The sequence below is a fragment of the Pygocentrus nattereri genome, chromosome 14, assembly GCF_015220715.1.
Source record: "Pygocentrus nattereri isolate fPygNat1 chromosome 14, fPygNat1.pri, whole genome shotgun sequence".
Taxonomy (NCBI): Eukaryota; Metazoa; Chordata; class Actinopteri; order Characiformes; family Serrasalmidae; genus Pygocentrus; species Pygocentrus nattereri.
In genome coordinates this window covers 37,957,414-37,970,724 of record NC_051224.1, presented here as the reverse complement: position 1 = coordinate 37,970,724, position 13,311 = coordinate 37,957,414, and the positions used below count along the sequence as shown (strand labels likewise).

General features: G+C 39.9%; 1 protein-coding gene across 3 annotated transcripts in view; it reads left to right on the top strand.

Annotated features, from left to right (window-relative positions):
- sstr3 (somatostatin receptor 3) overlaps positions 1–12,486 on the top strand; it is a 36,921-nt gene extending 24,435 nt beyond the window's left edge. For all 3 annotated transcript variants that reach the window (XM_037544596.1, XM_037544595.1, XM_017713269.2), the window contains one exon: positions 9,660–12,486. In XM_037544596.1, the coding sequence (XP_037400493.1) occupies positions 9,711–11,156 (1,446 nt within the window). In that variant the 5' untranslated portion in view covers positions 9,660–9,710 and the 3' untranslated portion in view covers positions 11,157–12,486. The remainder of the gene's footprint in view (positions 1–9,659) is intronic.
- Positions 12,487–13,311: the final 825 nt, after the last annotated feature.

The window sequence follows — 13,311 nt, the reverse complement described above, 5'->3', positions numbered from 1 at the left end:
AATAGCCCTTTGTATGATTAAAGGGTTCTTCGCATCATGAAAGGCCCCTTCAGATTGATGGAGAATGTGCTGTAGATAGCACCAAAATAGGTTCTTTTATTGTTATGATGTTAGGCCTGTTACAGTGGAAGAACCTTTTTGTGATATATAGAACCCTTTTCAAAAAGGTGCTATATAGAAACATGTACATCACATTCTCCATCAATCTGAATAACCTTTCATGATGCAAAGAACCTTTTAATCATGCAAAGGGTTCTTTGACCATTCATGGTTGTACATAGAATGATTTTCTTTACTAAAGAACCCCTTATGGTTTAAATTCTTGTAATCATATTACAGTGACTTTTGTAACATGCATTACTGATGTCTCTAACAGAGCAATATTAATTATGCATGATGCGTTTAAAGCATAAATTTCCTCTATATAGATTATCCATGTTTAGCTTTGTATGTTATTTCCCACGTGTGTCTCCTCCCTCCACACGTAATCCCATTACACTTTGCAAGAATACCATGAAAACTACACTAAATTGGACAGGTAAGTATAAAATTGTTGGAGCAGTAGAAAATGTTGGCAAATTGTAGGGAAATGTTATTGGGTCAAACTATATTTTTCATACAAAAGTATACAAAAGAGTTGCATTTTTTCATTTCTCACTTGTACAGTGTGTTTATTTGGCTGTTTATTAGATAAACTTGGAACAGAAATTTGACACTGTCATAATTTTCAAATAACATTTGAATAAATAACATTTTAAATATGACAGTATACCTTACTACTACTACACCTTTCAGCCGTAGAGTTATTACAATGTGAGCAATTGTGTAGTCACATTTAAATAATTCTATAATGGAAATCATATGTATAGCACAATAATAGTAATTAGAAGTAATCTGAACCCCTGATAGTCAAAACCTACATTAAGGAGATTATCTTCTACCATTATCTATGTATATCCAGTCACTTGCTGTACTGTACCTGTCCTAAAGAAAAAGAAAACCAGGGCCAATTTGTACCTGAAAGCTTTCTTATCTGAGCCATGGAGTGCTTAAGTGCTGAAGTCTTGGCACAGCGTTCCACCAAGATGTGCATTAGAGAGTACGCTTCCGGGCTGCAGACAGGAAAGGTGACAGGTTGCTTGCTGTTTTTCAGTCTCTTTGAAAGAAACTCTTGTGTATGCATGGATGCTTTTCTCCTCTACACAGCATATTCCAGGCCTTTGAATGAAAACCAGTCAGTTAGCACAAATCTGTGGTGTGTAGAAGAAGTAACACTTCCAAGAACTGTGTTTAGCCCCTTGCTAAAGCATCATAAGGTGATTATTAATGATGAAGTGAAGTGAAATTTCTTGACTAAAACCAAACCTTTAATTGAGGACTCATGCAACTGAAAACCAAAACCAAACTACTGGAAAATAAATGTATTTTTATTTATAATTTCATTCAACACAGTAATGCTGCCTTCAAAAGTTAACATCGCCACTAACAGAATTAGAGAGAAAGCATAATATCAATAATACATAATATATGTAATACATAATATCAAATGTTTCTACACTCATTGTCAATTTTATCAGCTCCACTGACCATATAGGAGAACATTGAAATCTACATTTACAAACTATAGTCCGTCTGTTTCTCTGCATACATTGTCATCCTGTTCTTCGGTGGTCAGGATTACCACAGGACCACCACAGAGTAGGTATCATTTGGCTGGCGGATCATTCTTAGCACTGCAGTAACACTAACGCAGTGGTGTGTTGTTGAGTGTTGCGCTCGTACGAGTGGATCAGACACGGCAGTAGTGCTGGAGTTTTTGAATCACAATTGAACTGCATTTGATTTTCTCTGCAGTTTTTCTTAGAGTCCGTTTAAAAGCCCGCTAAAGCTGTAATCTCCACATGTGGGAACTTCAGTGTGAAATTACAGTTACTATATATGGCGGAATGTAATGCTGCTGTTTTGATGTATTGCTGCATCGGATCTAATAGCACGCTTCACCCTGGCTTGTTTTGTTAAAACGATTATGTGTTTGAACTAAGAAGTGTTGTAGACAAACTGTGCCGCAACAGCAGATAAGATTGCTTTCACCTTCAACAAGTCTAGTAATCCACTAGCATGGGAGTGTAAAAAAGCGCTGCTTCCAGGAAAGTGAATGAGCCTACGCCAGAATAAACAGATTTAAGAAATAAGAAAAAGACAGAAGAGTTTTGCTTTCTGCACTTCATCTTTTAACCTCAAAACATACACTGATCAGGCGTAACATTCTGACCTCCTCGTTTCTACGCTCACTGTCCATTTTATCAGCTCCACTTACTACATAGCTGCACTTTGTAGTTCTACAGTTTCAGACTGTAGTCCATCTGTTTCTCTGATACTCTATTACCCTGTTCTTCAGTGGTCAAGACCTCCATGGACCCTCACAGAGCAGGTACTATTTGGGTGGTGGACATTCTCAGCACTGCAGTTACACTGACGTGGTGGTGGTGGTGGTCCTTCATCAGTCGTCACAGGACGCTGCCCACAGGATGCTGTTGGCTGAATGTTTTTGGTTGGTGGACTGTTTTCAGTCCAGCAGCGACACTGAGGTGTTGAAAAATGTAAAAAGCGTTGACCAAAGCTTTTGCTTTTTACTTGGTAAGAGAATGTAGGATTAGATTAAGGTTGCTTGAGGTGAAGTGCTGCGAGAAAGAAAGTAAACATATTCAAACAGCAAAGCCACAGCTGAGCTCAGTTTCTATGGTTTGACCCGAGTAGAGGTCTAGAGTAGGAGGACAATGGTATTGACCTCCCACTTGAAAAAGGACGCTGAAGAACCAGCCTATCATAGAGTCAAACCAGCATCAAAGAGGGCCCATATCAAAGGGCAGGAGCGCTGAGATAGGTGGCGATGGCAGGTGGTGAAGGTCGACAAGTGGAAATAAATGGAAAAGCACGTAGCTGATTTTTGCAATTAGCACAAAGACACAAAGTGCATCCGAACTCAATCAAGTAACAAAGCAAAGAGTCAATCAAAGCCCGAGGCCCCTTAGACATCAGTGGAACTCTCAGCGTAATGACATCAAAAAGCAACCGCGCTGTGCACAGGTGCATGCAGTTCTTTGGAGATGCTCTTGTCTGATTGGACTCTTCTGTTTATCTCTGTTAAAACTGCTGCAAACTGTGATAGAACAGCGGCCATATGCCTTTACTGCATGCTGGGATGCAGGAAGGCGTTTAGGTTGGAGGTGCAGCAAATAAGTGACAAAATACTAAATGCTCTGCCAAATGATTTTGTTACCAGATATCGATCGTTTAATTGCTATTAAAGACTGGAGATACAGCTCAGTCACCAATACATAACCAGCTAAGGTAACAGGGTGAACAAGTGGCAACATCAACTGTGATAGGCTAATGCACATTTTGAAAAAATACAAATAAATAATAATAATAGAAATACCAACACACGTCTACAAAATGCACACATTGGTGTATAATTTGACCAAACAACTTTTTTTGGCATTTTTAGCATAATGCATACAATATTTTCTTAGTGTCATAACACTTTCGCATAAAAAATTGGTCCCACGTTTATTGAGGTAATGTAATTTATGAAGCATATTTAAGTCAAAAATTCCACTAAGTTACTAAAAAGTCAAAATTACATTATTTTAATTAGCTACATTGTAAGGATATTAAATCAAAATGTTCGAATAATTGCTGTTGTTCATTGGCCTTTTATGTCATTTTTTCCCTATAAATGTCTGCCCCTCATTTTCAGTCTTAACTGTGACACTGATCATATGACCTAAAGTAGGGTGTCTTTAAAAAGCAAACCTACTTTTTGGTGGACGAGTTAGCCAAGGAGGACATGGACAGCCCTTATCCCTGTCCCTGTCCACAGAAAAACAAAGTGAATAATCATCTTTTACTTAAAGTAGACTTCTAAAACAATTTCATGTTTATGTACAATCAAATATAAGAGATATTTGACACTTGCTAGACCAGCTAATTCAGTTCTTATGAACTTTAACTAACTGAACTTTAATTAACTGAAAACTATTTCAGATTCAGGTTTTTAAATTACAGTATATGCACTTATTTGGGTAACAGGCTCTGATATTTAAAATATATAAAACCACTTTATAAGTCATGACCAAAAAATGATTGTAAGATTTGTGGTTTCATCTAATTCTCATCCACAGAAATCACGGTGTGTGTGCCTGCCTTTAGCAGTGCCGATGCAGTGCTGGTGGCAGCGCTTGTGATCACATTAGGCAATCACGCTGCATCAGGCCTGTTCGATGGACAGACAAATGGTCCTCATGTGGCACCATCTGAGAAGGCTGATTAGAGTTGGCCTTTATTCAAATGAAGCTGACCTCTCTTCCCCCTTGCTTAATTTGCAAGAAGGATCTCTCTTTTATTGCTTATATCAGGCTTCTACAATATATTGGTTGTTAAATGTTATTGTGATACTGGCATTTGCATAGGAACAATATTTATCGATATTGTGATAAACTTCTTCAGATAATGTCGCAATATGCTTTTCTGAGCATATTGCAGATATTAGTACTTCTATAAGAGTGAACAGCTGCACGTTTCACTATAAAGAGTCCATCATTAGTCCTGTTTAACTGGATTTAGGGTTTTTAATGTGATTTTTTAAAATATGACACTACTGACTCTTTTTTGCCTGTTTCATCATTCAACAATTCAAATGTCAGAAAAATAAGTATCGTAACAAGTGTATGGTGGAAATGTTTTGAAGTATTGCGATATATTTTGCCATATCACCCACCTCTACATTTACAATACTGATATCACAGGCTGCAATATGCAAATGAGCCCTCAATCCAATCAGAACATTCCTTACTGTCAGCATTGGGGTATTAATTGATTTCAACCCAAGTAAATGGTTTTGGTTAAAATAACGCAGGCTGGACTTCGAGAGAGCACAATTGGCCTCACTCTCTGGGTGGGTGGGATGGCCCCCTGTCTTCCCCATCAAGCCAGAAAAGGTGTATCTTATTGAAGAAAAAAAAAACCCAGGCCTAAACCTTAATTTACATAAAATAATTGCAGTTCAGCAGTATGAGATGCCCTCGACCTCTGACTGAATGCTGTTTGTTCCTAATTCGTGTTCAGAATGAAAATCTCAGTATTTCTTCTTCTCTTGGTCGTCTTTTCATTTAAAACTAAGCCATAGCGACAGCATCTAGAGATTACATCGCTTAGTTAGAAGAGCAAATTAAAGTAATTTTCTTTTCATTTAAAATCAGGTGCCATGACAGCATTTAGTGACTTTATTACAGGAGTAAATTTAGACAGCATCAGTTTTTTTCCCCCTTCGGGAAGCACTCAGCGAATGAGGAATGTTCATGTTCACAGTGGATGCACCGTTTTGAGTAACGCCGAATTCACACTAGACGTGACATAGTCAGCGTATGTGAAGCACAAGCGACTGCGTGTCTCCTTTTTCTGATCAATACATTTTTATAGCAGTTTTAAAACTTGACAGTACAAACAGCAGATCTGACTCACTATTTTGAGTCAGATAAAAGCCTCATATCAGTAGCCGTATCAGCACACACGCACACAAAGGATGGTTCTTCAAGGGTTCTTTCTCAAAAGAAATGGTTCTACTTAAAATCGTGAGTTCTACATAGAAGCTGCATAGAAGTTCTACATATATAGAATCATTATCAAAAAGGACCTATATAGAACCATATACAACACATTCTCTAACAGTATGAAGAACCATTTCACCATGCAAAGAACCTTTTAAGCATGAAATGGTTCTTCATATAGACAGAGAATATGCTGTATATGGTTCCATGTAGATCCTTTTTGAAAATGGTTCTACATAGAACCAAAAACAGTTCTGCTATTGTTACAATGTCAAGCTTGTCATATGTGCTACATAGGACCATATATGGTACTTACTATATGGTATTTACTAAAGAACCTTTGCAGCGACAGCATTTTTTGTGTGTGTAGTACAGCTCAGGAGGTATTAGGCAGATTCTAGATTGACTTGATCATCGCATTTTCAGTAAATTATTATTTAAAATGTTATGAAGGAAAGTGGGTTTGTGTGATTTGACTGGACTTCCGTGCTTAAAGGAGGACATTGGAGGACATAAGACGTCTAGCACAGCCGATGTGGTATGACTCACTGATTGCAATGGAACCCAAAAGTGCATCCAGTGTGAATTGGCCATGAATGTATACAATATGTAGCTTGTAAGAATGAATTTCATGCTCAAATCACACACACACACACACACACACACACACACACACACACACAAACATACAGACCTCAGGCTTGTTGGTGTCCCACTGTCCCACTAATGATGCAACTCCCCCACAAAAATAGGATTGTTTTTCATACCTGGTGCCAGACAGCAGGGAGCAAATCCTGCTGCACAAGAGTATTTAATATCTGAATTCGATTTATAATGATCTGTATGAATTATTCATATTAGTTAATTGCAAATATGTGGCACCTGATTATTGATTATCTTGTTATGGTTGCTGAAGGTCATATAATTAAGTGGACATATTTCGCTCAATCCGTTTCTACGTGACATTTACTGACTGTACCTCTCTTGTAGGGGTGAAATCTCTCTATAGATGTAAGTGAACTCCTACAAGCAGCTGTGTGGACTGAGCTTTTGTTGTTTCTCTGTACAACTGCCTGGCCAACACCACACACTGCCTGTCCAGAAACTAGACACAGGGCAGAAAAGGAAACTGGCTGGCTTTGAAGAAAATATGGATAGATCAATAACAGGTGTGGATGCGGAGCAGGATTGATAGAAGCAGTATTGATGTGGAATGAACCTTAATCTTGAGACAGTTAATCAGTCAATAATCAATCAACAAATACATGACAAATGCATGCATATTGCAGGAGGCAATCAGTGGTTCTATATCAAGCCATGAACACTCAAAGAACCATTTGCATGCTTAAAGGGATCTTTCCATCATGAAATGGTTCTTTGGATGGTTGTATATAGCACCAAAAATGGTTCTGCTTTTCTTATGATGCTATGCTTGTTACAACTGAAGAAACCTTTTTGGGGCTGTAGAGAACCCTTTTGAAAGAGGTTCTACATAGCATCGTACACACATTCTTCATCAGTCTGAACTATTTCACCAAGCAAAGGACCATTTAAGCATGCAGATGGTTCTACATAGAACCATTGTTTGTACTGAAGAAGCCTTTAAGAACTATCTTTTTAAGACTGTAAGCTCATGATTAAATGCAAGTAAACTTTTCAAATGCAGAATGAATTTGATTCCTATGTCCTTACTTCAAAAAATGGAAAAAAGAGATTTAAAACACTCCAATAAGTGTTTTCCAGCAACAACGCAACAACAAGCTCTCAATGTAAACAGAAGAGGACAGGTCCTCATCCACATCAACTATTATATCGGTTGGCTCATATTTGAAGAGCCTCTGATCACCAAACACAAAAACAGCAAATTTCTCTCAGCTTTTTTTGAATAATTAATCATGTTTTCATATGCATTCCTATGGTAAATGTTTGTGCTACTGATTTTTCTCTTGAGCCTCCAGCTCCAGCCCTGTGGTAATTTCAATCAAAGTATGTAGTTAACCGGATATTCATTCACTAACTCGTGTGGATACTAGAGTGTCAAAATGAATCAGAATACATACATTTTGACTGGCCAATTACATTTGGGGATAGAGGGGAAAGCTGTTCTTTTAAACCCAGCATTTCTAATATTCTTCATGGAGAGGGAAGGAGGGAGAAAATCAGAGAGATGTCTTTCTCTGTGGTGTGCACAGGTGTGAATGTTCCACACAGACGTAAGCAGATCACTGTTTGTCCAGAGAGAATAAGAACACGAGGACAAGGTTGCTTCGCCTTCATCCATTTGCATTCACACATACTCTCAGTCACTGAAGGACACTTACTCATACAGTGAAAGAGCCCAGCTCCATCCACAATATCCACTTCACACACATGCATGAACACCCGTACATTACATGGCTATTAAGATCTCCGTAGCTTGCTCAGTTCTCCAGGGTTCCTGGGTAAAATGTCAATTATTAGCCATGGCATGTGGGAACACACACTGTTTAAACTGTCTGAGGGTTCAATAGATACACAACGCTGGCCAAACACACACTTCTTATGGCAGCTCATCCCAGAACGGCCCTTCTCACTTCCTCTCCATCTCCTCTAATTGTTTCCTGCATGACTCATGCCCACTGCCAAAACGTTTGGCTCGGTCCTTTTATTTCTCGCCCTGTTATCATTTAATTATGTTTTTTGAATTAGTATTTCCATCTAAACTCCCTCGCTCCCCTACGTCCTATACCACCTCCTTCTTCTCGTCAGTGTTTCATTCTTCTCATGGCCTCTGTTGATTTTTCCATGTCTGTATTTGCACAATGTAATGACATCTTCTAATTGCACGTTTTGCCATTCTCATCACTCGCGTCTCTGCCTTTGAACGTCAAGCAAACCCTGCCTAATTGGCCTGTCAGAAACAAAAGCAGTGCATTTCAAAACCCTATTATCGGCAAGTCTCCCTGAAAAATATGAAATCTAGCCCTCCACAGAGGAAAAAAAAAAGAATCAAAATTATTTATGAGTGTTGGTTGAAAATTAAGCTTAATCTGTGTCTGGGAAGTAGCCCAGAGTCATACTCTTGCTATTGCTTGCATATACAGTATCTCACAAGAGTGCACCCCTCACATTTCTTTAAATATTTTATTCTATCTTGGGACGACGCTATAGAAATGAAACTTGGATATAACTTAAAGTAGTCAGTGTGCAGCTTGTATAGCAGTGCAGATTTACTGTCCTCTGAAAATAACTCAACACACAGACATTAATGTCTAAATAGCTGGCAGCGCAAATGAGTCCACCTCACAGTGAACATGTCCAAATTGTGCTCAAAGTGTCAATATTTTGTGTGACCATTATTATTATCTAGCACTGCCTGAACCCTCTTGGGCATGGAATTCACCAGAGCTGCACAGGTTGCTACTGGAATCCTCTTCCACTCCTCCATGATGGCATCACGGAGCTGGTGGATGTTAGACATGTTGCGTTCCTCCACCTTCCACTTGAGGATGCCCCACAGTTGCTCAGGAGGTCTTTGCCGTGAGTTGCCATGTTGAATATCCAGTGGCCTGTATGAGCGAATTGTACCCAAAACACCAAATTTAACAGCCCTGCTCCCCATTCACACCTGGAACCTTATAAGTCTAACAAGTAACATGACACCTGGGAGGGACAACGACACAACTGGGCACAATATGGACATATTCACTGTGAGGTGGACTCAGTTGTGCTGCCAGCTATTTAGACATTAATGGCCATGTGTTGAGTTCTTTTCAGACGACAGTAAATCTGCACTGCTATACAAGCTGCACACTGACTACTTTAAGTTATATCCAAGTTTCATTTCTATAGTGTCGTCCCATGAAAAGACAGAATAAAATATTTGCAGAAATGTGAGGGGTGTACTCACTTTTGTGAGTTACTGTATGTCTATATTCATTTTGACTTGTGTTCTTTGTCACTCTGACCTTGTCATTCCAAGATTATGTGCACTTTAAATGCCAAAGTGTGTCTTTTAGTGTCAGGGAACACTGAAAAGAGAATTACATTTTCTGTTTTACTCTTTCATAGGGCCATGGCCACCAGCTGAGCACTGCTTGAGAGAGAGAGGGTACCAGGGCTATGATGGAGTTTACCTCTGCAGACGCTTCTGCCATAGCAGAGCTTTGTTGCAACATCTCCCTCCCAGGGTTCCTCTTCAACGACACATTCCTCAACAACACATGCCACTTTAACACCTCCAAGTGTGCCAATGGAACTAATTCTGGTGACCGGCCAGGCACAGGAGTGGCAGGAGTACTAATCCCTCTCATATACATCATCGTCTGCATCGTTGGCCTGGCCGGAAACACTTTGGTCATCCACATAGTCCTACATTACTCCAAGACAGAATCTGTCACCAACATCTACATCCTCAATCTAGCCATTGCTGATGAGCTTTTCATGCTAGGCCTCCCATTCCTGGCCGTCCAGAATGCCATGATGTCTTGGCCGTTTGGCTCCTTCATGTGCCGTCTGGTGATGACAGTTGACGGAATTAACATGTTCACCAGTATCTTTTGTCTAACAGTGATGAGCATTGACCGCTACTTGGCTGTGGTACATCCCATCCGCTCTTCCAAGTGGAGGAGGCCACAGGTGGCCAAGGCAGTGAACGGATCAGTATGGGCTTTGTCCTTCTTGGTGGTACTGCCTATGGTCATCTTCGCCGACGTCTCTGAAAAAGGAGGTACATGCAACATCAACTGGCCACAACCATATGAGATCTGGCGTGCCGCATTCATTATTTATACCTCTACGGTGGGTTTCTTCTTCCCCTTGCTGGTCATCTGTATGTGCTACCTGCTCATTGTGGTCAAGATCCGCAGCTCTAGCAAGAAGGTCCATGCCACTTCTACCAAAAGGCGCAAGTCTGAGCGCAAGGTAACTCGCATGGTCGTGATAGTGGTGGCCGTGTTTGTTTTCTGCTGGCTCCCTTTTTATGCTCTGAATATCATAAACTTGATCGTGTCTCCACCGAGTAACAACCTTCAGGGCCTTTACTACTTTGTGGTGGTCCTGTCTTACGCCAACAGTTGTGCCAACCCCATCGTTTACAGTTTCCTCTCTGACAACTTTAAGCGGGGTTTCCGGAAGGCACTGTGCCGCTCTTCTAGGAAAGTGGAAAACCACGAACCTCCAGAGCGCCAGGAGCAAGAAGAGCGCAGACAGATACTAATGCCCAGAGAAAGCCTGCGCAGGGTGGTTAGAGATGATGAAGAAGAGGATGAGGATGAGGACAGGGAGGAAGTGACTGAGATGACTGAAATCTGCAAGATTACCCAGAATGGAAATGGCAGCGGACGGGCCGAGAGTGCCCATGCCTTGTTCTCCGAGAGGCCATTAGCTCCAGGGCTGTCTGAGCCTGGTACCCCAGACAGGAGAGGCCCAGGTGGGGATGGGCTTGGTAAAGGTTCTGGCTATGGACCATCCACAACCCTGCTGAACGGGGCAAAAAATGGCAGTGTGAAGCCCTTGCCAGAGGAGCCTGTGGAGAAGAACGCCTCACTGGAGATTAGCTACTTGTAACATGACTCTAAATACGTTACATGAAGCAGAGCCACAGTATTTCTATCATTGTAATGTTTAGCCTAACTGCCACACTGGAGCCTTGTTCAAATTTGCAACTTCTCTCAAATTCTCTTGTGAGCCCTGACTGAAACCTCTTCTCAAGAAGAGAATGTACTGACAATGTTATTTCTTTTGTAATTATTCTGTAAATTATAGAAGCTTAAATTATGGAATACTCCTCAGCAGCAGTTGGCCTTACTGTTCACACTATAGAGTTTGTAAAGATGATATCGTCGCTGTTCTGCCTGTGTTCTCAAATTCCATCTCGTGCAATTCAGGTGATACAAAAATCACTTCGTCAATATGCTTGCATGAACATTCTCTAAATTTGTCCTGGGCTTTTTTCCACCCTGATTGATACCATAACAGTGAAACAAAGCTGATTTTCATTTGCACTAACATGTAATTGAATCAGAAATGCTTTAGTTCAAGAGTCCTGCTTCAGTTGATGACATTAAGCAGACACTTATGTAAACAAAACTCTGTTGTTTGACTTGGCATTGATTACATAGACACATTAACACCCTTGACAGTCCGTGGTCATCTGCATCTGGTTACAGATCAGTTTGTTTCTTTATGATGTTTGTGGATGGCCATTTATGTATTCTATGTAAATATTTTTTAGAAGCCTCCCTCAGGAGCCTTTTAAATGAAATGTGTGTTGTGTTGGATAGAGGAATCTTTTTTTTTTTTAATTTCATATTTTTGTGAACAATACTTGAAGATGCATTAAAGTGCTCTGACAGGTTACAGTCTACAACCCTGTTTCCAAAAACGTTGGGAAGCTGTGCAAAAAATAATTAAAAACAAAATGCAATGATGTGCAAATCACTTAAAACACAAATACATGCCTGTTACGAATTTGATGCTAGAAACATGACTCAAAAAAGTTGGGATAAGCAACTAAAATGTGTGTGTGTGAGGCTAAAAACACCTGGTGGTTAGGCAACAGGTCAGTAACATGACTGGGTATAAAAAGAGCATCACAGAGCAGCTGAGACTTTCCGAAGTAAAGATGAGGAGGGGTTCACCACTCTGTTAAAGTGTGTCATAATGTAAAATAATGTAAAATAGCGAAAAGCGAGGCTTTCATTATCTCTGGTACATGATATCAGTTGAAGAAAGAAATGTATTCAAGGAGTAAGGCCAAAAAATATTTTGGCTGGTCGTGATCTTTGCACCCTCAGGCAGCACTGCATTAAAAACAGACATGATTCTGTAACAGAAATCACTGCATGGGTTCAGGAACCTTTCCAAAAACCACTGTCTGTGAACACAATTTGCTGATTCACCCACAAATGTAAATTAAAAATTACCATGCAGAGAAGAAACCATATATATATATATGGATCCAGGATCCAGAAACACTGCCGCCTTCTTTGGGCCCCAGCTCATTTAAGATGGCCTTAGGTAAAGTGGAAAAGTGCTGTGGTCTGACGAATCATAATTTTTAATTCTGTTTGGAAATCATGGATGCTGCATCCTCTGTGCTAAAGAGCCACTACAGTATGGCTCCATAATAAAAGAGTCCGGGTGCTAAACTGGTCTACCTGCAGTCCAGACCTGTCACTCATTAAAAACTTAATTATGCCGCATTATGAAATTAAAAACACAACAAAGGAAACAAACTGCTGAAAACCTACAAGACTGAGAAAACATTTCACTTTCAAAACTACAGCTGTTGGCTTCCTCAGTCTCCAAATGCTTACAGGATGTTTAAAGAAGAGACGATTCAGTACAGTGGTAAACATCTCACTCTCCCAACTCAAACATGCTGCTAGCATTAAATCAAAATGGGCATATATTGCTCAAAAAAACATTTCTCAGTTTCAACATTTTGTACTGTCTTTGTACTATTTTCAATGAAATATGTAGGGTTTAAATGCATGATTTGCAAATCAGCATTCTGTTTTATGTATTTATATTTTGCAAAGCATCACAACTTTTTAGGGAATAAGAAAGGCTCAAACATTAAAAGCCAACCTCTGCAGAAGTTCGTCAAATACTGTCTTTCTACCTGTTGCTCATGTTAAGCACCGTTGAAGCTGGATTATTTTTCCCAGAGGAGGATGGGTAATATAATATCTGTGTGATTTGACAGATTGGTTTGGGA